At 34.2% G+C, this 27,383-nt stretch overlaps 1 protein-coding gene across 1 annotated transcript in view; it reads right to left on the bottom strand.

Annotated features, from left to right (window-relative positions):
• Window positions 1-27,383, bottom strand: part of RYR2 (ryanodine receptor 2) — a 202,481-nt gene that overhangs the window by 24,060 nt on the left and 151,038 nt on the right. The window contains exons 75-87 of the mRNA XM_032216038.1: window positions 27,066-27,178; window positions 26,683-26,779; window positions 25,765-25,868; window positions 24,704-24,755; window positions 24,181-24,237; window positions 21,245-21,268; window positions 14,019-14,118; window positions 13,374-13,453; window positions 12,466-12,542; window positions 10,701-10,774; window positions 2,110-2,190; window positions 1,807-1,895; window positions 283-411 (exon numbers count right to left, since the gene is read on the bottom strand). Of these exons, the coding sequence (XP_032071929.1) occupies window positions 283-411; window positions 1,807-1,895; window positions 2,110-2,190; window positions 10,701-10,774; window positions 12,466-12,542; window positions 13,374-13,453; window positions 14,019-14,118; window positions 21,245-21,268; window positions 24,181-24,237; window positions 24,704-24,755; window positions 25,765-25,868; window positions 26,683-26,779; window positions 27,066-27,178 (1,077 nt within the window). The remainder of the gene's footprint in view (window positions 1-282; window positions 412-1,806; window positions 1,896-2,109; window positions 2,191-10,700; window positions 10,775-12,465; window positions 12,543-13,373; window positions 13,454-14,018; window positions 14,119-21,244; window positions 21,269-24,180; window positions 24,238-24,703; window positions 24,756-25,764; window positions 25,869-26,682; window positions 26,780-27,065; window positions 27,179-27,383) is intronic.

Raw genomic sequence — 27,383 nt, 5'->3', positions numbered from 1 at the left:
CTCACTTAAATTACTTAATTAGCACTCAACTAATTTCAATGAGTTATCTGCCTGGTAGAATTACTTCAAACTGTTAAGTGGTATACATGTTTTTTTAGTGCATTTTAATTAGAGACTATTTTCATATTGCTCACTTTGTGGAAATTAGGAGGTCACCACTTGCATACCAGAACTTTCTCCTCTTCATTTGTTGACAAACATGTTATTCCCAATTTATTTATTCGATTTTTTTAGAGGTCCATGACAGGGTCATGAAATGACGTGGAAAAGCAATTTATTTACCTGAATATATTCTGTAAGAGTATTGAAGACCTGCTTTGCAACTTGAATCGCTTTAGAGAAATTACGTTGTCCTTGTTCATCAATAACTTCCTTTCCAGAATAATACCAATAGAAATCACTAATTGATTCCTAAAATTGGAAATAGAAAAAGATAAAATATTTTTTCAAAAAATATGCATCTGGAAAATTTGTTTATAAATTCTCCAAAACTGTGAGACAGATTAATATTAGAAAAAATATATTCTGTAAAAATCCCATCAGCTTTAGAAATTCAAATAAGGTCCATATGAATCTTTACACATAGGAATCATGAAAACTCAGATTGAAACTTCAACTTTCATTTGATTTTCCTGTTGTTTCGTTCTTTCCTGTATGTAGGAGAATACAAAAAGCAAAAAGGGGTAAGGGAGGATGGGAACGAATGCTTATGAAAATTTTGTACAAACATGGGAGGAGACTGGATGACTGTTGGAAAGAATTTTGCAAAGGGTGTCACCAATGTACCTAAGGCAATTAAACCTTTTTTTTCCTTTTACTGCTTTCTTGTTCTCATATTTCTACTGTATCTTAGAAGAATAAAGGAGAGGAAATAAGCATTATCAATCTTGCTTTTTGATATAAAATATTCCAGTGTGGAAAAGTATACATAACAGTGTTACAAATTAGCAAAATATAATAATAGTGGGGTGTATGTGTGTGTGCACGTGCGCGCGCGCACACACACACACACACACACACACAGATAAATAGTTTTTCATTTTTTTCTACTTTTACTTTTGTGATCCAATTTCAAATTTGGGTTGTTAAGGAATAATTCTAATGAAAAATTTAAATCATGCTTATGTACAGTTTTCCCGTGACCCGACAAAAGCGCGCCGACAAAAGCGCATCACTAAAACCGCGACATCATCAACGCGCCAACAACAGCACATTGACAACAGCGCGTCAACAGAAGGGTGATTTACAACAGCACATCGACAGAAGGGCGATTTAAGTTAAGGTAAGGGTTAGGTTTAGGGTTAGGTTTAGGGTTAGCATTAGTGTTACGTTTAGGGTTAGGGTTAGGGTTACGTTTAGGGTTAGGGCTAGGGTTAGGTTTAGGGCTAGGGTTAGGTTTAGGTTTAGGTTTACAGCGCCCTTCTGTCGGCGTGCTGTTGTTGGCGTGATTCAGTGCTCATTCGTCGGCACGGTTCAGAACTCGCGGACTTGTCACCGCGGTTAAGTCGCGTGTGCTTTTGTCGGTCGCCCTTTTGTCGGTGAACCCAGTTTTCCTACTACTGTACATGTATTCTTGCTTTGTAAAGGCAAACACTTAACAAAATTTAGAAATATATGGATGCTTATATATTGCATAACTATTCTCCAGATCCCATAGGTTTGAGTTTTAATAATTAAAATGTGAAACTCAATAAATTTCTCTGCATTACAACTTCAAAACCTACTAATTAATACCCATACATTTATTCTGATTATTGCAAAAATAACATAAACTTTAGTGAAACCTTACAGTGAGTGATATTTTACCTGAACTCTCAATAAATAATCCACAGTTGATATGATAATGTTGACAGTTGTATTATTACCAGTCTGAGTTCTCAAGTAATTCTGAAAACCTTGGAGAATAGAATGAGATGGAGTTAACGTTTGTCCTAATCTCGAACTTCTTGAAAATTATCTATATCATAACATGCTTACTTGTATGTAATTAACTTTTTCAATATATTAATTATACCTACCAAACCTATTATTTGGTTTACAAAATTAAGCTTTCATCATTATTTTGGTATTTTAGAGCATTGGATGCAATAGAGGAGGAGGAGAACAAACCTGAATTATGACCTTCACAAAGCAACTGAAGGAACCGGAAGAGGTCACAGGTAAATTCATCATCCTGCATCACCTTTTCTCCTGTGGAAAAGTCAATCCCAATAAGTATCATAACAAGATGCCAGGTAACATTAGAACATCACATGTAGCACTTGTTGCTTTAAGAATTATAGACATAATTACATTTTGTAACATTTCCCCAGAATCAGTTCCATAGTGTTCTTATTTGGAAGTAGGTATGTTCATTCATTATGAGAAATAAAGTAAAATTTGAAAACACATCTCCCAAAAATGTAGCAACGTGAGCTTGGCAACATTTTAGAAATTATCTCTCATTTTAATTTTGAATTTGTGAATATGTAATATTGGGAATCTAATGTTTAGGATCAGGTAAAAGGAGTGACCTAAGGATGTAATCTATAGATAGATACTGGAATAAGCAAAAGCTATTGTAATCGAACTAAATTAAGCTTATTGAAAATTTGCTTAGTTCTAAAGTGCTTATTCAGGAGAAAGTTACTGAAGCCAATGAAATAAAGTGATATATCTCTAATATTGTTTTTATTCATGAAAAATAAGAATGTAACTGAATACTGATTTCTAAATAATGCCCATTTCACTATTTCAAAAAGGATAAAGTGCTCATAGTCACTCATGCCTTAGTTATCTCCTGAATGGGTTACTGCAACCAATTCTACACGAAGCTGCCCTTGAAGAGTATTCAGAAACTTCAGCTGGTATAAAATATGGCAGCCCAAGCAATTACAGGTACCGGTTGTTCACAACAAGCTTCAATGTTTCTCTGCCCACTTCAAGGTGCAGAGAAGACTGTTAAAGGCCTTCATGCCTTGGGGCTGGGTTATGTAAGGACCATACAGTATCTCCCCCATGGTGTCTACCCGTCCTATTAGATCTTCAGAAGAGGCGTGCAGCCTTTTTTGCTGTGGCACCCGACCTCTGGAACATCAGTCTCCCAGGAATCAGACTTGCCCCAACAATGCTAGGCTTTGAAAACCGAGCTTTGTCATTGAGCTTGGAGTCCTGATAGCAAGACTAGGATATGCCATGGCTTGATTGAGCATCTGTGAGTCTTCTCAACTCATTTTGTCTCAAAATGAAAAGAAAATATTTTTGTCATTTTATTCTTTAATTAGTCTTCTCTAATTAAAGAATAAAACAACAAAAAGCAACCAGAATTAAAAACAACAAGGAGTTTTTCCCCGAATGCCATCACTCTGCTAAACAACTAATTTCCACAACACTGTTGAATTATTTACTATATTTACTAATAAGACTGTATTACTATTATTCTTCTCATCCTTCCTAGTACTTCTCTCTTCCCACTTATGACTATAACCATGTTGCTTGTATCTTTACAATTTATATTGTTTTGTTTCCTGGTACAATTTGATTGCTTATTAGTAACCAATGACTATCACTAAGTGTTGTTTCTTATGATTCTTGATGAATGCATTCTATTTTATTTTTCTTTATTTACACTGAGAGCATATGCACCAAAGACAAATTCCTTGTGTGTCCAATCACACTTGGCCAATAAAGAATTCTATTCTATTCTATTTAGAAAATAGCATCTCTTTATTTCAGTGGCATGGTGGCCTAGTAATGAAGACGCTCACCTTCCACTTGGAAGCTTTGAGAGTTCAATCCTAGATAGCAGCAGATGCTTCTCTTCTAAGGTGCAAAGAAAAAATATCTGCTGCGAACTCTGCATAGCATCACGAAGGACATCTGACCAATAAATGCTCAGCTCCATCCAGTCACCCTGACTTTACCCCAAATTAAGGGATTACAGTGTCATAAAAAGGAGAGGTTTTTTTTATTCTTCATTGTAATCTGTCCAGAGTCATGTAAACAAGATGGGTGAGCCTATAAATTTACTAAATAGATAAATAGGTTGGCCTATGTAAACAAAAATCCTCTTGTGTATTGTGTGATGTGCAATGGTAATGGCTATATATTCAGAAAAAGTCTGAACATACAGTAAAAGTGAGTACAGTAAAAACTTTTAACACAATACAGTTTAGTTAAAATATTGCCTGTGCCCATGCTACTATTCAATGGCATTATTACACATACAGATGTTTTGTTCCTGTCATGGACCATTTGAGATGGGAATATATTTTTCAAGAAGTAATGTATGGTAGAAAAAAAATGATGAGTGTTGTGGTAGGTGTTGCAGTTCTTGAAAGTGCTTAAATGGCAGTTTATGAATTATCTCTCCTTCCGAAGGCAAAAGGATTTCCCTGGAAATATTTCTGTCCATTTCTTTTGTTGCGCAGATTCTGGATATAGAACATTTGGATTTAATACATATACCAAAAGCCATTCCATCCTAACCATTCTCTTCTATACTGCTGATAATTTTTTCCAAGTTGTTTCTTACATTTGTTTAAAGCACCTACTTACTTGCAATTATAAATAATGAAAAACTGGTAATCATATACATATTTCATATTATATATGAGGGGAGAGAAAATCTTTTGTGAACAAAAAAGAGAAGGTGTTTACCATGTTGCCTAAATGCCAATCAAGTAATTTATGAAATTCCAGAAATGCCCTAGAGTAGTGATGGCTAACCTTTTTGCCATCATGTGCCAAAAGCGGGGAGCGCACAGGGGGGGTCTGCATAGGGATGCCCATACCCATAACTCTAAGCGCAAAACACACACACACATGCATGTGCATGCAACCCCCACACTCCCCCCGCTTTTGGTGTGCGATGAACCCGTTTTTTGCCCTTCCCAGGCTCTAGAGGCTTTCTAGGATCCTGGGGACAACAAAAACAGCTCCCCCCCTGGAGGCTTCAGGTGGCTTCCCTGATGCCTCCAGAGGGCAAAAAACAGCCCAACACTCAAACAGGAAGTCCATTCCCGAACTTCCGGTTTGCGTTTTCAGTCGTTTTTTGGCCTCCGGAGGCTTCAGGGAATCTTTGTGACAAAATTCAGTATAATCCAGATTATGTAAAACAAGGAAAGAAAACATCAGAAAGATAACTTTTAAACTGAAAGGAGAGGAAAAAATGCACTTTCAAGCTTATCATGATCTATGGAAACATTATTTAAATTGTAAGGAGGAAATGAAAATGTAAGAAATTAATGTAAATCAATTTATACCTTTGGTTTTGAACCTTTTTCCATTAATAATCATAACAAGTAAAACGTAACACATAAAAAACCGCAACATTGAATACATCACAAAAACAAATCAGATACATATCTGGTAAAGAACTGTCAATATTTTACCAGTGGGGGGTCCAGCATTAAGAACATGAAGCTTGGTCACAATGAGTGAGGATCAGAATAAAGAGACTGTTGGTACAATGAACAATAAAAAAGGGCACAACCAATAATAAATCTTGAATCAGTTAAAAGGCCTATATTTAAGATTGTCTGAAATACTTATTTTATCACCTACAAGGGGAAAAAATCCAGTTTTAAATAGACACGGTATAACCCCTTCCAAAAACCAGTAAGATATGGTCTATTCCATTGCTTTGGTGTTTTAAATATCTCTCTAAAATGGTATGTCTGGAATCTTCGTAGTTTCCATTTTAAGAAAAGGTTTGTGCATTTTGCAATAATCAATGGTTTATCTGGCAGCAATTATTATTATTACTGATCACACACCTTTTAGATCCTACCAGGGTGGTTTACAAAAATGTCAATTATTAATACTAGAAATAATAATCAGGGCAAAAGTAAACATTTTTCTTCTTTCTCTCTCCCTCTCTCTCTCTCTGTCCCCCTTCAAGAATCATGGAACAGTTGAAAGTAAGGATCCTATTTGAGGGGAGGAAGCAGTCGAATGGATTAAACTGATCTTCGTATCCCTTACTTGTTTGCCTTGGAGCTCATTATTACTATTAATCAATGCTTTCCAAATCTGGATAAATTATCCCAAATTTGGTACAAATAGCTTTACCTACATTGGGCAAAAAAGGACTTTCTGATAATGGTTTTGGATAATGAGGGAAATGGTTTAGGAAGTACTACCATAATTATCAACCAATATGTGATAATACTGTATTATAAGCACTATTTCTGTATTTGCATCCCATATTCTATTTCCAATGTTGAAGCATTTAAATCAATGACGAAAACTATTCCTACAAAAATCATCATGTGTTTTAAAATTGTACTTCTCAGTTAAAAATATTGTGTATGTGTGTGCACATACACAGTCACACCCTTTCAAGTCAGTGTTGACTCACAGCAACTTCCTAACTAGTCCCTGCAGTTTTCTTGGCAGGATTTCAGAAGGTACTTGCCATTGCTACCTTCCTAGGGCTGAGAGAGAATCACTGGCCTAATGTCATCCAGCTGGCTTCAAGTTTAAAGTGAGAGCAGAATTCAGTCTTCCAGTTCCTTTTATGATGCTTTAACCATGCAGCAAATTGTGCTCTCTAGTTACGCTTTTTAAATAATGTCATTCTTTGTATCTTACAATAATTCACAATTTATAATATTATCATTGATAGTTGAAAAATAGCTGAAAATTAATGATTTGTTCACTGAGAATTAAGCATTTTTAATTTCATAGGCTATTTATTTTATAGACAGTTGACTGAAGAATTTTGAAGTTTAAATAACACTTTAAACATAACACATTTTTTTTCAATCAGTCAAATGTAGCATTATAATGAACTTTCTAACTGAAATCAGTGATATCTCAAAGTTTTAATCTTCATTTACACAGTGTTAGGGCTTAGTTCTGGTTCGGGCTTAGCTTTGCTACTGAAACTTGTTTTACCTAAATGTAGTTTTTTTTTTAATAAGAACAAGGGATGATTGAGGTATATATTGAAGTTTCCCTTCTAGAACAGATTCACACAAACACCAAGAAATGTTGAAAAGGAGTTTCATCAACACAATTACAACCGGCTATCATGCATTAATTCTGTTAATGTTTACAATGAAAACATAACTTTTTAATCACAAAACATCCCCTCTCCCTCCCCACCATCAAAGTCAAGTCTGGATCCTCCACTGATTTCCTATGTTTGCACAAACTAATGCAGCCATAAAGCCACATTAAATACACGACAGAAATGCTACAGGAAGACCACAGCACATGGCGGATTTTAATGTCATATGCACACATTTTATTTACAACCAACCATCACAAATACTTGGCCCACCATGAAAATAACACCACCAAATGAAGCAGAAAAAAAAAGAAGAAAATCAAAAAGCTTGCTGCTCTTACATCTAGTGTGCCAGATACTGTGCATATCCTGAGAAAGGGAGGAAAAAACAAAGATGTGGGGAAAGTTGGCATACAAATGGAACTTCGGAGAATACAACCATGATAATAATAATAGTAATAGTAATAATCCTACTTTGACATTCTAAAAATAAAAACGAACTGCATGCTGCATGGTGTTCAGGAGCTGTACAGTGCTGACACGAAGCTTACAACAGGAAAAAAGAAAGTCAATTGATGTGTAATAATTACCACGCTCATGAGTGATGACTGAGGTAGGGGAAGACAGGACATTGATTTCAAAGAAAAGAAAATGGGGGAAAAAGAAAAAAGTGAGAACTTGTTTCAGAGTTAAAAAATATATATTTAGCATTGCTTCTGATAACTTAATTCTCCATGAATCAAATCAAAAGTCCAATTTAAGTAAATACATAAAAATGTAGAGAGAATTAAAATATTTTGATATCAGAATCATAATTCAACAGAGAGAAAAGAAAAAGAGAAAGAGATGTATGTTGTATTCTTTTATAACATATGCCCAGGTTCCAAAAGAAAATGAACTTCTTTAATGAAAACCTTACTATGAACAGTTATAGAAAAATATGTGCAAAGAAAAAATATATTTCCATTCTTGAAAACCATTCATTTGATTGATTATCAAGTTTTTGATAATCAATAAAATGAAACAAACTGGACTACCAAAATTTACTCATATGAGCTCGCTTCCAGTCAGATGAGTAAAAAATAAAAATAAAAATGCTAAAATAAATACTGGAGTAAAATTAAGGACAAGAATGCACAGAATCAATAACTTAATGCTTTAAAAACCTTTAAATGTTTATCTCCTTTTAACTTGATCTAAACACCAAGCTAATCAAAAGAAGTTGGAAATGATTGCAGTGAAATTGTTAAAATATATTAACTTGCCTAACAGAATAGTAAATCGTTTGGTTTTTCCCTTATTTTGAAGAATAAACGTGAAAGGATTTGCTAAAGTATATAATAGAAGAAATTCCATTGAGAATGAATATAAGGGACAGAGATTTTAATGTTATAAGCCGCCCAGAGTTGCTTTCATACGAGATGGGCGGCAAATAAATTTAATAAACAAACAAACAAACAACTAGTCACAGAGAAAATACACAAATGATTCTAGATGGAAATAACAGATTTATACAACAAAATAATAACAGTGGAAAAGCTGATCAAAAGCTAGAAAAGGTGAACTGGTTCAAAATCAAAAGTTCTGATACTTTTTTTAAAAAAAATCAGGAATAAAGAATTGTTGGTTCTTCAGATGTTGCTGAACCTATTTCTATTAGCCCATGAAGCATGGCTAAGGAACTCCAATATTTGCTGTCCTGCAACACCTGGAATGCCACCAGTTCTCTCACTTTTAAGTAAAGTTCACAAACAGCATTTAAATCACTTTCAAGCAAAATAATTTCACGAAGAATTCATCTTTCTTTGATACGTAATTTTATTACAGAATAGAATATACATGTCACAAGTGTTCCATTGATTAAAATAATCTCAGACAGATATTTTCTTATCACTGTAAAATGATAAACAGGTCATACTTTATAGATTTAGGATTATTGTATAGCATTCGGAGTCTTTTTGGAGTGGGGTGACCTTAACAAATACAATAAAACAATGTATAGGATTCAAACTTCAGCTACCAATGTAATCGGTTGTGGCTTTCCTGCCTACTGAGGAGATTACCTGGGAGGAAGACAATTTATATACAATCATTGTCTCATATGTGTCACACAATAGCAAGATTTAATATTGTACCACCTATGCTAGTAGAAGAGAGATACTTCAGTCCAAGAGAGATTATCTTCCTGCCAGTTGGGAGATATGAAATTTTCTTTGGCTTACTGTGCTGCTCGTTTTACACTTCAAGGTGCTCAAACTTAATAACCTTCTGTTGTTAAACTATCCAGGTTAATCTGGTGTACAGAAAACTCATTTTATTTTGGCCAATGTGCCTGGAGAAGTGGCCAACTCCTTTTATGTCATGTGGAAGGCTAACAAGTTGTCACAGATCCTTATGAATGTTGATTTTTTTGAAAACTCCTTTTAAGTTTTTATTCTGCCTGTTATTTTTTATCATGGACCGGGTTCTGTTGACAGCTGGCCTATAATCTATTATAATTTAATACACTCCTAAAATTTGGTATTTGTAAACTTTAACTGAGTGAAACAATGCATCACAGGCAGTGGTGGGTTCCAGATTCCGTTCCAACCGTACCGGTGGAATGGCCCAAATTTTACCCACATGGATGTGCACGGCATGCACGCACATGCATGCTGTGCACACATGCATTGTAGCTGCAAATGACGCTTCCACAAGCTTCCACAACACTCCAGCTGCTCGGCGGAGCATTGTGCAGGTGCTGTATGTGTCATATGTGTGCGCGGAAGCGCCAAAAGCTTTAAAACATGGTAAGGAGCTCACGCGGGCGGGTGGGCCCTCCGGAGCACCGTACCGAAACGGTACCTGGTGCTCTGGTATGCCAGTAATGGGAAGTACCGCCTGCATCCCACCACTGATTATAGGGCAACAATTTTTGAACCAAGTTACCTCAAATGGGCAATTTACAGAATGAATACAAAATCCAGGACCCATGTCTGCCATGGGACTGAAATTTGGCATATTTGGGCTCACTTCGATGCTCTTATGCTGCCACCCAAAGATTCAATAGGCTGGTCCCACCCTAGTCGTCCTGGGCTATATCCTGGAAACTGGATATTCCAGTCCCACCACTGGCTACTGTAGAGTGGTTAGCCGCTGTCAAGCCAGCAGGAAGTCAGAAATCTGACCACTATTTTTTATCCTTGGTCATTCTGTTTGTTTAGATAAGGAAATGATGATCAACAGGTAATGGGTTGTCTAGTCGATATAATACTAAATGTTCATGTCTGTAATGTTTAACTGGGCAAAATGCGGCATTATAGGGCTAAATCCTTTCAACCAAGATAACTAAATTGGGCCGATATACAGAATGTGTCCAAATTTGGGAACTATAACATAAAAATATCATAAAACATTTTATGACATAATACAAAACTGTCCTAAAATATTTCCTGAGATCAACTCCTGATGTTTGACTGTGCTGTACAGTTCAATGTGAGCTACTTCCAAAGCAGATAAGTCTCTGAATAAAACCCTGAAATTTTAAGAACTTTTCCATTACATTAGAGGATACTAAGTAATCTGGTAAGGAAATGTCTCTGAAATAATGACCCAGCAGGTCATGGTTGTCTAGTCACAAATAAAGACAAACTCAAGTTATAATTATTTTGATTTAGTGACTTTAAAGGGTCCAGGCAACAAAACTTTTTGATAAGGAAAACTGTACCTGATCCTTCTTCTGTTACCATTCCAAGGCCTTCTGCTTTATTCTGTCGTTCGAAAGCATTTAGGTCAAGAACACTATAATGAAACATACACTGTAGTTTTAACCACAAACATTCAATTTTGCTGCAAGATGTAAGCAAGGTATTTCTGTGCATTTACACTTTATGTAACTGGGTTAATACCAGTAAAGTATGAATGCATTTCACTGTATGGCACAAATACCTATTTGGCTCAGCAAAGATGAGTCACATAATTTTTGTTTTCTTAAAGACAGGAACTTAACCTTTAATAAAATATTTAAAATTCAAATCTCCATAGGTCATGTTTAAAGTAAACAAAACCTTTTTTAGAAATGGTCTTTTTCTGACATTTTTTATATAGAATTAATTCTCATAAACAAATCGGTAAACAAGGTAGCCTTTCCTACCTTCACAACACACACTGGCACCTTTGTAGGCTTCAGTAAGCAAATTGCCCAGACATTTTTTAGTATATATAAGTGGTGTGTGTGTGTGTGAAAGTAATGCTGATACTCCACCGTCTTTAAAAGGAGTCCCTGTGGATTTTACTCCGCTAATTGTTGCAGACTATAGGGGCAGTGCTCATCTCCATTTCAAGGCCATAGAGCCAGCATTGTCCGAAGACATTTCTACCAGCACGACATTTGGCCAGCATGTCATCACTGAGCACCATTACCTTCCCATCACAGTAGTACCTATTTATCTACTTGCATTTGCATACTTTTGAACTGCTCGGTTGGCAGGTGCTTGGTGAATATTGGAGCTCCCCCTGTTGCATGGTGCTCAGGTGTCAAACCTGGACTGCTGACTTTCCAGCCAACAAACCCAGAGTCTCAGCCGCTGAGCCACTGAACCAACCTTCCACAGGTAAACACATAAAAGGGCAGCTTCAGTTGTACAGTTATAACCACCAATGTGATATGCTGCTGAGAGCAAAATATAATAGTCTACCTCAACATCATAGCAATAAACTAGCTAGACATAATTATAAAAAATATTTTCACCCAACAATGAGAATATACATCTATTATTGAATGTATTGTTGATTGATGGTTTTTTAAATTGTTGACTGTTGTTTTTGTAAGTCATATTTTTTAAAGTTTGGAAGTCATCTAATTTTTTAAAATAAACAAATAAATACATTTAGAGAAACTTTAGTGTGAAATCTCTACCTTTGCATCTCAACCTTTGAGTTCCTTATCATAAAAACATTAAAGAAGTGAGTGTGCTGCAAGACATTAATGTAATGAATACTTTATTATTAAATATACATAAAAGAGAAGTGTTTCTGAGAATCTGAAAAGAAAAAAAAACTTACACTGCATTTGGGAACTTCCCCTAGGCCAATATTTTAGCATCTGTATTCCAATACTAATTCCATCCGTAATAATATTACATCTTAGAAAATAAGACAAGACTATCTTTAAAAAAATCATTGAACCCTATTGATATTCTGTGATTTTGAAAGTCATTGGGCATATTACTCATTGTTCAACTCTGTACTGTAACTTGTTCACTTTTCTTTTGCTGTACTTTAAAACTAATAGAAGGATTTCCCTAGGCATTCAAACCTACCGAGGAAAATCAAAGTTTATATTGAAATATTTATTCAGTTGTTTGCTTATTCATTCCTTCAATTATTCATTACAAAGCTTTCTATGCTTCTCCATTCCTTACTTGCTCTGGGTAGCTCATGATAGTATATAATATAAAGGTTTGAAAATGTACTATTTTTTTTTCTCTTACCTGCAAGACTGCATAAGACCAGCAAGGCTCTGAAAGAAGCCTACATCTTTTTTGTCCTTGAGATAGTCAAGCATTTTCTAGAATAAAACATCATTTCATTTCATTTTAAAATGTTTCTTTTTTGCTTTTGACATAACATCCCCAAAATTTAATCCAAACAATTCTAGACAGTAATATTGCCAGTTCTTAAGGAGGCATGTAAGAGGCTCTAGATCTCTCTCTACATCCATTCTGCTTCGGTTTTGCTAATACCGCAATTGCTTCTTGCTACCTTCTTCACTACTGTTGCTCTTGCATTGCCTTTCCCCCATCTCTGATTTTTTTAAGTTTGATGCAAATTGGTCCAAACAGTTTAAAAATCTTCTTCCCTTACACGTTTGTATTTGTGGGTGAACTTTGATTGTCTTGTGATCAACAACCTCAACAGGTCGGCAGGTGTATCACTTTTAGAGGTAGCAGCAGCAATAACAGTGATGCCCTGCGGTTATTTAATAATCCTTGATTCAATAACTAGCACTGTAATAACAATGGAAGCATACAATTCAATTTAAAAAATAAAGTATAATCTCAGTCAAACAACATATATTAAAAAAACTGAAACTAAGGCCTTAAGGCTTTTAAAAGAGAAGCGTAGGCTGCAAGGTGAATGCAAAAAGGTATCTGACAAAAAATGGTGCCAGGTAGAATTTTCTGGAGATAGTATTCCAGAGTTACAGCATCATAACAGGACATTTTCTGATCAGTGTCTATTTTAGCATAAAGGAAGACAAGAAATCTTTTAAAAAGCTAATATGGCTTTAGAAAGAGGCCAACCATTAATGAACTAATCAACAAAATATGCATTATGTAGATACAAACATCCTTGTCAATGAAAAGAAGTAATTCACTCTAAGTGTTAGAAAAGTTACCTGCTGAACAGTTGAATTTCCTCCATTCAAGATAGCAATCCCAAGTTTGAGGGTAGCTGCAACCATTGGTCCCATTTCACCTGCAAAGCAAATGTGTATTTTATTTATTTATACATGCATATATACAGGTATACACATACATACACAATATATATACATATGCCTACTCTTTCTGTTAGAAAACCAATACAACGTTGACAAAATATGTGCATTTGAGTGTAAATAGGTATATCTATATGTATATTACAAATAGCTTGTTTTTCTAAACTTTCACGTTCTTTCAGTATCCTCTGTATTCATCCATCAGATACCAATTTTACAAATATTTTTCAACTTAGTATTTTCTGCTCAATCTGTCCAACCACACATATATGTGGATAAGGAGCACTGGACTGAATAATTAGGGCCAAACTAGTGCTAGCCTGAATTTCAATAATTCTAGCAATGTGTTCATTAAATGCTTATGAGCAGCAGCTGAGTAAAAATTTCAGCAGCCTGAGTAGATACAGAACATGTCTCTTTCTCACTTTGTTGCAGTGCTGTCTTCCCATAACCGTTTTATGTATACTGCAGTGAAATTCTCCACTGGGAAATGTTAAAATCAGAAGAAAAGTCCTTAGGAGAAAATAAATACGGTTGACTTACCTTTGCTGGCACTAATTGTCTGCAGGACCATTTCAGCAGCCCCTCGATCATGGAGTCTTGCTTGCTGGTACAGGAGTTTTTGCTTTTCCATTTCTTTTTCCTGAATAAAAACCCCAACCATTTAAATTGAGGGCTTTTCCTAACATCTTTTCTATGAAATTTTTCATACCAGAGGGCTCTATGGCAATTTAAAATTGAAAACAATTGACATGATGGTATAATATCAATCATCACTTTTACCATACATTTGACAAAATAGGCTTTAGAGTACTTTTTCAGTGTAGACTTTAATCAACACAGAATTTATGGTCCTTATATATTCTTTTTCTCAAAAGCCTGCATTCTACCTGGGGTTGACCTATTCATATTATCTAAAGAATATTCAGGGAACTCTGCATATGTGGCCCAGCAGGTGTGCAGAATTGCAACTCGCATAATCTCAGCCATCATGATCAGAAATGGCAGATTACGTGTTGCAGTTCAGCTCACCCTGCATTAAATTATAACATAGGAATTGCTTAAAACAGCCAGCTCATGATTCCTAAACAAGAAACCTTATAACTAAAGCATATTCCATTAGACCTATTTAATAAAATGCAGATTTACAGAACATGTAAAGGTCAGATTGCATAACTTTCACATTTTATATTAAATTAAATTAATTAGTTAAATAGGCTTTTATTCCAAGTTAAATATATAGGTGGCTAGGTTCCAAATCAGTCATATTTTTAATCCAGGAAGTTATTCTGAAGCATAAATGGTTTTTTTAAACAGAGCAAAATGTATTATGCATTTTTCTCATCAAACTACTACTGAGGGTATCTATGACTGAGCATTACTGCATGTTTTAAAAACAAACAAAAAGTAGATAGGAACAAAATGTTGATGTTGATTTTCTGCCATGATTATTCAAAAATCTTGTCTTCTTGCTTAAATGTCTTCTTGTAAAATATTTTTTAAAGAAACACAAAACATAACTGAAACATCATTTCAATGAAGTTGCAATGTTACTTCAATGGCATTAAAAGATCTTCATGCATTTTATCTTCTTAGTCCCAAAAATATTTTTTACTTTCCATTGAATCGAACATTTCACTTATCTATGGGGATGTTTTTTTGAAAGCCTTAGCTTTAAATCTTTCTCTTTTTAGCTTTAGTGAACAGAATTGAAGAAATGATGAAATTGGAAGAATTAAGCATCCAAGACAGAGGCCATTTCCCTTCTAGTGATTTATAGCTTATGGAGTATCACTCAGCCATTGTTGTGCTAGAATAGCAGTAATGATGACAGGCTTTACATCATTTCAACAATGTTTGCCATAAAGACACTATAAATCATTAAAGAAGAAATACAGGGGGCTATGATTAATTCAAAGGAAGGGGGACAGGGAAATGAGGAGGAGAGGGGAGGGGAGGAAAGGGCATTATTTTGATCCTAATCCAAGCCAGTGCTTATTTCTTTTGTAGGGAAAACTCTGATCTAGCAAATTATCTGGATGTAGTAAGAGAGTAGCGATCTTAGCACTTTTCCCTGCAATCCTGTGCAAGCCTATCCTTTGGATAGTTTATGAAGAACATGAGGAGATGAAAAGAAAAAGGAGCCATATGCAAACAATACCTCTCTCCTTACATGAATGGGAGGCCCTCAGGAAGATAATTCCATATTTAGTCTGGATCTACCCTGAATAATTTTGCTGATAATATAAGATGTAAGGCAAATAAATAAATAATAGAAGAATCTATATGTTTCATCTTACAGAACACAATCTCCAACTGTCTATAATATGAGAAACATACACAAACACATACCAACACAGATACTGTACATAGACACACAGAGGAAAAAAATCAGACTGGAAACACAGAGACATAGTGACAAAGAACAAGCACAGGTGATATATGCATGTAAATATACTTTCCAGTATTTCTTCTGCTGCAAGTCTTACATCAGTAGACTTAAACATTTCTTATAATTAAAATTCAACTGTAAAATAATATACAAATTATATATAAATGGGTAGTTTTATAATGACTCAACAATTATGGCTACTTATTCCACAAAGGTGTGGAGAGTCATGTTTGGTCAGCATGGACATTAGGCAGGTGAAACATCCATCTCAGGCAACAGTTGATTAAGACAAAAATGAAGCTAGATGTCAGAAAAATTGCCAGGATAATGTGGCTGAAATGATTATTTTGCACCTTCACTTGGCTTCTCATAACAGGCTACAAACTGTAATGGGTGGTTTTGATTGAGGAGTCCTGAGGATCAGTAAATAAACCAAAAATACCTTAATACTCAGTACAAGCCAAAAATCTACAAAATGCAGGGCATAGCAGAAAGAATATATCAAGCAACCTCTATCATCTCTCTCTCTCCCTCCCTCCCTCACTCTCTCCCTCCCTCCCTCCCTCCCTCTCTCTCTATCTATCTCTGTGTGTCACACACACACACACACACACACGTAAGAACTCCACAATGCTTTGGATTAGTTCTTCAATTAATTCTGATTTTAGTCAATAATTGTTACTGTAGACACAGTTTATATAATAATATTCTTTATTCATCTCAAGAATTCAAGCTTTATTTTTAAAAAAATAAAATTTATAATTAGTTTATACTGTTTAAGGTTAACTTATGGAGGGGGCTCATTTGAACATATAAAGAAAAATGTGGTGGCTAACCTTACCAGAATGTCAGCTTATAGTGTAGATGTAGGATGCCATACTTGCATTCGTGTTAATTTTATGCTTCCATTTGTAAATATATTATGATACATATTGATTTTATAGTAACTGGTTTTTTTTTTCATTTTAGCCTGAGTGTCATTTTAATTGTGACTGATTCACACACCATTGGGGAGAAATTGTTATTAATGTTTTTTTCTTTGTGTGCTCTGTAGTTCAAAGATAACAGCTACAAGTTCTTAAAACAGCTTGGCTATGCGCAAGCTTTCACATACATCAAACATCTTTGGGAAATGAAATTTGAGGCATTGTGCAGTATAAGGGAGAGCAGATAGTGAGTTTGAGGAAACAGAAAAAACATGGTCAAGATGAAGTAAAGTGCAATAAAGAAAATTTTAATTCTAATTCATGACTCTGTTGCTAATGAGAGCACAGAAATAAGGATTAATTAGCAACAATAAATCAACCAGCAGTCAAGAAATACACTATAGATCTGCACTTAGGAAAGCAGTTATGGAGGCTTTGAAAGTGATATTATGATGTCAGGATATAACAAAGATCAAACTCATGTAGGCAATGGCTCCCTCTATGACAGTCTATGGAGGGAAAGTTGTACTTTGAAGAAGCAAAACAGAAAAAGTATTAATGTTCTTGAACTTTGAATACCATGAGAATAACATGGACAGCCAAGAAAACAAACCAATGGCCATTAAACAAAACAATCCAGAGTTCTCATGTCAGACAGAAATGAACATACTAAAGCTATTATACTTCAGGCACATTGTGCTTAAACGTAGCTATCTGAAGATATCTATACTGCTGGGAAGGGTGGAAGGAAAGAGAAGAGTTGACCATCTACAAATAAATGGTTTCAATTAGGTTCCAATAGCTGCATTATTGGAAAACCTGAAGGACCAGGTTGGAAATACTGGAGAAAAATCAATCTATGTGATCAACTAACAGATGAGACTAACTACAACAGGGGTCTTGATTTCATTGAGGGATGCATCAGGGTTGTGTTTGACCTCGGAGGGCCGGTAGGGGGATGTGGGGTATGGCCGAGGGCATAGCCATAGGGGGCATGACAGGGGAGTCATGTTGGGGGCACCTGTGGTGGCCAAGAGCTAAGGAAGGACTTTCCTGAGATCCTCACTCACTTTCATTATAATCTCCTTCCTTCCTTCCTCCCATTTCTTCTCTTTCCTTCCCTCTTCTTTTCTTCCTTCCTCTTTCCTTAGTTTTCCTTCCTTGCTTTCTTCCTATCTTTCCTTATTTTTGTCTTCCCTCTTTCCCTTTCTCCTTTCCTGTCCCTTCTTGCATGATCAAATGCAAAAGGGGAAACATTTTTTCCTTTTTTGTTTTTTTGTTTGTTTTGATAGCCCTCTGCCAGCGAAACTGGAGCCTGATAATTGTTCATGTTTTTTTTTTTAAAAAAAAAAGTGCTTCAACATAATTTATACTCTTTTTTTTGTCCCTGTAGTGATTCATTGTGGCTTTCGGAGGTTTTCTAGCATCCCAGCTACAAAGAACCCTTCTTATAATTTATGTCTGTATGTATGCATGCCTTTGACTGTAGACAAGTTACTGCAATTTTCTTAACGACATTTTTTGGAAGTGGCTTTGTCATTACCTTATTGCTACAGCTGAGACAGAATGGCCCAAACTGATCCAAATAGCTTTATCTCTCAGGCAGGACTAGAACTCACAGTCTCCCAGTTCCTAGTCTGGTACATTTAACCACTGTATCAAATTTAAGTTTTTTTAAATATCTATCTTGAGTCTGGGAAGTAGACTCTATATCAAATCCTCACCTAAACTAAAATGCATATGGTATTACTAGAATGGGAAGAAAATGAATCCCTGCAGAGTGTTACAAAAAACCCAATTCATCTTTTAAATTAGGAAATACATAACCAAGCCCCAAATAAAACTGTAACATTTACAGAAATGTCAAAGCCCTTTGGAAATTTTTCTATATACATTCAAAAACTGCTGGGAGGGAGAAAATACTTTGGAAAACTAGATGCAATACTTTAATGCAAATATATACATATTTCATTGATTTAACACCATAAAAATCTATCATTTGAAACTTAATTTGCATATAATATATAGCTCTTGATATGGTTTATAACATTTGCAATGTAATACTACATATATATATGTTTCATAGAACTTTCTTCCTGGTGCATGTAACACTGCAATCTCAAAAATATAAATAATTTCTGCCCAATTTAATTAAATGTCTTGGTTTTGTACTTGTGGTGTCATCATTGGAGAAAGAAATGAAAAGATGAGCCACAAGAGAAATGCTGAAGAATGACAGCAGACACGGGCCTGGCTTCTAATATCTTTTATCTAGATGAAAGATCAAAAACACAGCAATTCACAAACAACAAAAACTCTATAAGATTCCTCTAATGGCTCTGCAAGATCTCTCTTCTCTGCTGCTGACAATGCGGCATGCTATGAGCAGAAACCTAGCAGAAAGACACCTTGATTTCAGTCATGTTTATATAGCTATAGAATTTACTGGAATTATACTCTAAAGCTTTGCTGGCTGAGGAACTCTGGGAGTTGACGTCCACAAATCTTAAAGTTGCCAAGATTGGAGACCCCCTGCTCTAAAGCTAAGCATGACTTCATACTGAATATTTTGAGAAAAATCTTGAATATTCCAGAACAGGCTTTTACAAAACAATAATTCAGCCACGTTCACAGGACTATAATGGAGACCCACACACCTGCCTTTTCAAGCCTAATGTGATTTCTCATGATGTCCTTCATCCATAGAATCTTTTAAAGAGATAAGGTATACTTCTGATTGTTTTAAATTGGGCAAGAATTTCAATCCACAATATTATGTGTAACTATTTGCTACAATATCATGAGAATCAAGTTACAATGAGGAAAAATAAGATTTGTTTTCTTTGCCACAAATTGCTAGATTCCTACAATAATTTCTCATCTTAACACCCCAGTGTTATCTCTTAGTCATTGACAAAAAATGCTCATTCCTTCATTAGTTGTTATAAGTGGAATGCTCTTATAAATTGGAAAAAAAACCCTAAATATTTAAATGCTTTTTTGCAGCTAGCTAAGAAAAGACAGTTTAAAGAGCAAAATTAAAAACTCATTCCCACATTTAAACCTTGCTTTCATATTGTAGGATCGCTACAATTTTGTTCTCAAAGTACCTATACCATTTTTATTAAAGATTTATGCAATTTTCATGTCTTTGTTTCTATTGTCAAACACTCTTTTGCTGTGACTAAGGAAATATTAGTCAGAGCAACTTAAGATTTTCTTTTTCATGCATTTACCATATCTATAACCTATAAAAAACCTGGAAAATCAGATATTTGCAGAATGTTCTAAGTTTCAGTATTGTAAAAGTTCAGTAATGATTTAGCATGAAGACATATTATATATAAGAAATATATCAGACTTTATTGGGCTGTAGGCAAATTATTTTCTTGAACACATTATATACAATAAACAATATTGTAACAAGAAATTACATGGATTAAGATGGGAATTTCAAAGGTGCTTTTTCAAGAAGCAACTGGACTTTGTTGTTCCTTGAAAACGTTTCACTTCTCATCCAAGAAGATTCTTCCGTTCTGACTAATGGTGGACGGTGGAAAGTTTTATATTCCTTGCAGTCATGTGGTTGTTAGCATTCTTTCTGAGAGTAATTGGGGCCACTTGGAGGTTTATCTGTGATCTCACAATCACTTGAATAGTGCAAAGGACCATGGTTCCTTTGTCCATAGTTCCAAGAAGGTTCTATACTCATTTGCACTATTCAGTCAGAACTGAAGAAGCTTCTTGGAAGCAAAACATCTTCAAGGAAAAAGAAAGTCCAGGGTTTTTTTGGTTTTTTTTGGGGGGGGGGAAGCACCTTTGGGACAACTATGATCTGGATGACTGAGAATCTCCATAGACATGAAGATTGGAAATAAGAAATATCTTTAATTGCTGTTCAACTTTCACTGTAATCACTGTACTTACAAGAGCCAAGGTGGCACAGTGGTTAAATGCAGCACTGCAGGCTACTGCTAGATCAGCAGGTCAGCGGTTCAAATCTCACCGGCTCAGGGTTGACTCAGCCTTCCATCCTTCCGAGGTGGGTAAAATGAGGACCCAGATTGTTGGGGGCAATATGCTGACTCTCTGTAAACCGCTTAGAGAGGCCTGAAAGGCCTATGAAGCGGTATATAAGTCTACTGCTATTGCTATTGCTATTATATTAACATTAGTTTATCAATCATCTAGCATTTATTGAGTGTAAACAAAAAAGCTTCATCCATCATAGTCTATTATGATTGGCCTAAAAATAAAAATTAAGATTCTAATTACAGCATTGGGAAGTCAGGTGGAAAACTGATCATTTAATTGGAAAATATTCTGTTTTGGGAACTGCAAAGACTTTGAAGTATCAAGGCTGCTTAAGAAAACTTGTCCAAGATGTTGAGTCTAATAAAACTACAAGTCACAAAATTAGCCCCACATAAGCACACAACACATTATTTTACCTTGCTGCGTTGAGATCCTGTGACCTTAAGGAAAGGTGAGGATAAGAAGTGAAATAGCAATAAGAAAACTGTCCAAAGTACTTTGACGATAGCTGATCAACTAAATGCACAGTCCAAATTGTAGTTCTTGAAGAACATTTGCTTGATTCCCCATATGTTTCATGATAACTTAAAAATTAATGCAAACCCCAGAAAAGTTTCAACCTGTAGGGCTTCATTTAACATTCAAATGTTTCATACATTCTCTCCCTCCCTGCAATATATTTCTTATAGAAACCAGGAGTGCCCAAGTATAGATTTATTTAACAGTCACATCACATTAAAGATATATTTTATTCATCCTTTTAGCTTTTAAAAGAATCTGATATTTAAAATAGTTTCAACAATTTTCAGCTGAACGAGCTCCATAAGTCTTACTTGATAACTCTCAAGTAAATTCTAATTATATGAATACTTTTTACTAATAAGGATACTTTGAAAATATACATGTCTTTAACAAAGGTTTATAATAATTTACAAGATGGAAATATAGTGGCAAGTGAAAACGAACAACAAAAAATATGTACTTCCTACACAGACAAGAGTGATTAGTGGTAGCAGACACAGATGAAGGGCAAGGACGAGAATACCAAAGCGACAAAGAAGAGTTCTGAATACAGGAAATTTTAATTTGATTTATATTTTATGTTATTTTTTACGTACACTAAGGGAACAGCAAAATTAAAGCTTTTCTCCTTATTACAAACAAATATATATAATTGCAATGACACATATAATCAACCTTCTTATAAAACTCAGTGCGTTAAAATAATAAGAACAATCTCTAATCTATCATAATTTATATTTTGCTTGCTCCAATATACTTTTCAACATTATGAAGAGAAACAGAAATTCTTACTGATTGGCAAAAAAAATGGGAAGCATCTGAGTACGTAATTAAGCTTTTTCCATTAATAAAATTAAGGTTTTAAATTGTTATTACTTGAGTTCTATAGAGATCCCTGTGTTCCTTTATACATCAAAATTAAGTATTTTATGAACAAGTGTTTTCATAATTCATGAACAAGAAATTCAGTGTAGGGCAGCATTTAACTTTTATAATTTAATAAGTTATTAATAGAATAAATTTAGTATAAATAAGCAATTTTATAATTTGGTTACTGGTAGTTTAAAAAAGACTTTTTACACTACATTCATTAGAAATGAAACAGTTCAAATTCTGCTTTAAAAAACCCAATACTTCAATATCTAGAAGATACATTGGAAACACTGATAGCTGTGCCATATCAATTGATACATTCTCCTATAATTGAATTTCAGATTTGTCTATGTCAATTGTCACTGCTAATTTGATAACGGATTGGATAATAAATAACAGAAACGAAGTGCCATAAGTGTACTTACGTACAAACTGTGACAACTGACTCATCACAGAGCAAGTAAGTGTTAAATGTTTCCACTTACTGGCAAAAAATGCAGAATTATAGTGAGTGATTGCTGTATAAATTTATAGGAGTGATCTCAAAAGGTCTTAGATCCTATCAACAAGGTAGTAACTGAATTCATTAAGATGATAACATCTCTTCATCTAACCCAAAGCTCATAATCACAATACATAGAAGTTTTTAACCCAGATTTTTTTTTCAGTGTCAGCTACTTTGCTCATAACTCCACCAAGTGGTTAAATAAAAAAATTTTTTTTGCTTCATATAGAATATAGAGGGGCTGGTCTTATGATAGGTGGCACATATCCAAGAGGACAAAATACATGAATGGCAAAGCAAACTTAAGCCATTCCTCTGGGTATTATTATCTTGATTTATTTGAGAAACACATATTGTATATGTAAGGTGAGATACCTGGGGAATGGGAAAAATAAGAGGGTAGACAGAATTCACATTTGTATGTTGGACTTAGATAATTTTACATTCAATTATGTAGAAATTGAGGTTACAGATTTGGCTGTCTTTATTTACAGATAATCCTTGACTTGCTACCACAGTTGAGACCAGAATTTCTGTTGTTAAGCAAGCCATTGTCAAGTGAGTCATGCCCGATTTTATGACTTCTTTTTGCCATGGTTGTTAAGTGAATAACAATTGCAATTGGTAAGTGGACCACACTTCCCCCATTAACTTCCCCTTGGTCAAAAGCCAACTGGAAAGATCGTCAAATGTTATCACATGATCTCAGGACACAGCAACCATTGTGAATATACAGTATGCCAGTTGCCAAGTGCCTGGATTTTGATCATGTGAATGTGGGGATGCTGTAATGGTTGTAAGTACAAGGACTGGCCATAAGTCATTTTTTTAGTGCTATTGTAACTTGAAATGATTGCTGACTGAATGGTTGTAAGACAAGGATTATCTGTATATCTTTATAATAACAGGTAAATACTGTAATAAACTATACGGGAGGGAACTCTTAATTTAACACTTTTAAATGATGCAAATCATAGCGGCACTTTTCATAAATATCTAACCAGAATCACATAATACTGGTTCACTAGCATAGGTCTCTTAATACTATCCTTTAAGTTAGTCTTACCCTATAAAATCTTTTACATGCTGGATATAATATACTTTAATACCTAGCAGTAATCACTATGACCATCAGATCATCAGACTGATACTACTTAAATATATTCAGTGAACAAAATCCATAGTCAAGTATTTGTCTTAAAGGTTTCAAACAAGATCTGTAAATTATTCATCAAAATGCTTCTCAATTGTTATGAAAGTAATGGAAAATACTTTAACTTAGAAATTTAATGTGGTCAGATTTTTAGTATTTTTTAAATATTGTTTTACTGTTATCAGAATAATATTTTTATATTTTACATGTTGAAAAGCATGAACAACAAATGTTGCTACATGAGACACTATGGAATAATGAACAAAATAAAAGATTGAAGTACGCAGTATTAATCTTACTTCAAAGCTCTTCACTTCCTCTTCACCATCATTGTTATCTTCTTCATCATGGCAGCTCTGAAAAAAACACTGTGTTCACAAACTTTTTTTAAAATTAAAATATCTTTGGTTTCAATATTATTTCTGACTCTTATTAAGGTAAAATAAAGCAGAGACTTAAATTGCATACGTATCTTGCATAACGTTAAGGAACTGTTGACAGGATGCTTTGCTGGGTTTGTTACATTATTAGGTTCAGCTGTCAAAGTTATGGTATGTAGTTAATTCCCAACAATTACTTAGAATGTAACAGTTTTTAATGCCATGGGACAATTACATCCCCAAGACTGCTGATGCATCTAGCTCATCTTACAGCCAAGAAATGGTGGACAGAAGGAATCAGATTAATAGGTGAATCAGCAAAGAAGAAGGGGATTTATAATGTTCATTTGATTAGAAAGTATTAAGGTTTGTATTTCAAGTCAAGTAATGATTTATACAAGTGACAAAAAAAAAACTTATGGATTTTGGTGGAAAAAATTACCTTTGCCATAATATCAGCATATGCCATATACAAGTAATCTTCGTCCAATTTACTGTGTTGTAAAAAAAAAAACCAGGTTACAATTATCATTCTAGCTGTTCTGTATCTACAGTAAAATTTGCATGCATAAGAAAGTATGATAAGGCTAATGAAGGGAGATATACATATACGTATACGTATACATACATACATACATACATACCAACATATATATACACACACACATACACATATATATAATTATATTATATACAGTATATTATATATTTATATATATAATATTATATGATATATACAGTATATGAGATAGATGATAGATAGATAGATAGATAGATAGATAGATAGATAGATAGATAGATAGATAGATATATAGAGAGAGATATAGATATATAGATATAGATATAGATATATAAGCTGCAATAATAGTGATACTGTATATATTGGTGGATAAACTGAAAATTTTAGGTGTTAAAATGCCTCCCAAAAATTGGCTTATCTATAGTTGGGTTTATCTACGAGTACATACAGTAATAATTTTTAAAGTACCACTATTTCCCAATTATAATCACGTATACCCGCATATAAATAGATTCTTGAAATTTTAACAAAAATAACATGAAAAATGCAAGTTGGTTTCTCTATGGGAGGAACACTTTTCATAGTATTTTAGTTAAAAATTCAAGGGTCACCTTATCCATTAAGGGCTTATATAGAAATATATATGGTATGCTGTTTCAGATTCCGGATTTCTAATAACCCAACAGAGAAATATCAATCATGCAATTTCTTCTATACCCTAACCAGTAAGAAAATAATCCTATTCGCTCAATCCTATTTTCTAATTAAATTTGTATAAATGGTTTTCTGCCATTTATTGATGAGAGGTTTTGTAGATATACCTGAATATAAAATTGGATCAAACTATATGAATCAGCCTAATAGTACTTTAATGTTTAACTCCACATCACTTTTTCTAGTGACAATTTTTTTTAGTTTCTATCTATATTTGAAAAGAAAGCAATTTACAAACAATCATTAATATCTTCTCTTTTTTGTCTCACCATTTTTCAGTTAAAGCTGTTCGACTGAATAGTAAAATAAGTTGATGCAAAGGGTCAACTCGCTTAATGCATTCATCTTCTTCTGTTGGTTCTGCTCCAGGTTTCTACAGCAAGAAACAGAAGAGTAAGAACATGAAAAGAAAATGTTTGAGATCTGAGACGTAATTATATTTGGACATTATACTGAGAGCCATCAAACTTATTTCCAAACAAATTTATATTAGGTATGCTTGAGAATATGATCTTAAGATATTTAAATATTAACTGACTTGAATTACATTTCTTGAATTATTATGAAAAACCTAACTCAATTTTTCATAGGTTGCACACCTTCCAAAATGCTATACCATATTTTGAGTCAAAATACATATTAAGCCATACCAAGTCAATTTAGATTATTGATTATTTAGATGTTGTAGATTAATGCACATTAATGCACACATAAGATAGAAAAAAGGAACTGTCAAAGTAAAACAAATCAGAATTAGGCTGATAATAAATCAGAAAGACATATAATTTTGAAACTCAAATGATATATCATAATTATCAATGTTAGAACTGACTTCTATAATTATACTGGCAAATATAAGGCTAGGGTAACAGCTGCAGTGCTGAAAAGAAACAAAAATAGCATATATATTTACAGTTTATGCATCTTGATATAAAAAATTATGGATATCCAAAGTAGCCTCAAAAGGATTTCTTGCAGTTTACAAGAAGCAGGACATATAACTTGTAGTATATCTCTATATTTTTCAACTTTTTTTGTGTGGATGAATTTAAAAACCTCGACATTACCAAAATAATGAGCAAATTCTACCATTTACTAATGGCTGAATTGGCCAGGTTGTATACTGCAATACAATTCAAAACAAATAAACAGTTGAATCTTTAAAAGTTCAATCAATTCTAACATACTGCTAAGTCTTCTATCAACGTATCTTCAAAATAATGGTCTTCTGTTTCCACCCAGGATTTATCATATCCCTGAAGAAAAAGATTGACAGCTCGGTGCCTTAAAAAAAAGTCAACAAAACATATGTATTTTAAAATGTATGCCCACTTATTGAATATTCAAAATATTTACTGTAAAAATATCTATCATTATATACAGAAACAGCATATATTTCTCAACTAATTTATGTGAAGAAGAAATAATGTCCCAGTGAACAGACCTTCAGGCTAAAGAAAGTAAGTACTCCTACATCCTTTTCACATTTCTTTTTCTAAAGCTATTAATGTTGCTGAACTTTGCGCTGTGATTTTGTTATGTTTCTCTTCTCTGTAGAGATCGGACATACCGTGGAAGATTATATAGTGGCGCCATTCTGAAGCAAGCCACCACAGCTCTTTTTCTCTGTTTGGACAAGAGTTTATGCCATACTGCCTTTTTTGATCTTTGAGGATGCTCGACCTACAGAACAAAAAAATAAATAAATCAGAAATCACTTCATAGATGCTTATTTATTTTAAAGGCATGAGGCTTCCATCTCACACCATTTACTAGGGAGTAAATTCCATTCAACTGGATGTGAATTAATGTGAATGAAACTGAATTAAACAGTCACTTAGCCCAATCCTCACAGGATTGTTGTGAGGAAAGCAGGAAGAGGAAGGAG

This window comes from Thamnophis elegans, chromosome 4, assembly GCF_009769535.1.
Source record: "Thamnophis elegans isolate rThaEle1 chromosome 4, rThaEle1.pri, whole genome shotgun sequence".
Classification (NCBI taxonomy): domain Eukaryota; kingdom Metazoa; phylum Chordata; class Lepidosauria; order Squamata; family Colubridae; genus Thamnophis; species Thamnophis elegans.
This window is presented reverse-complemented; position numbering and strand designations above follow the sequence as displayed.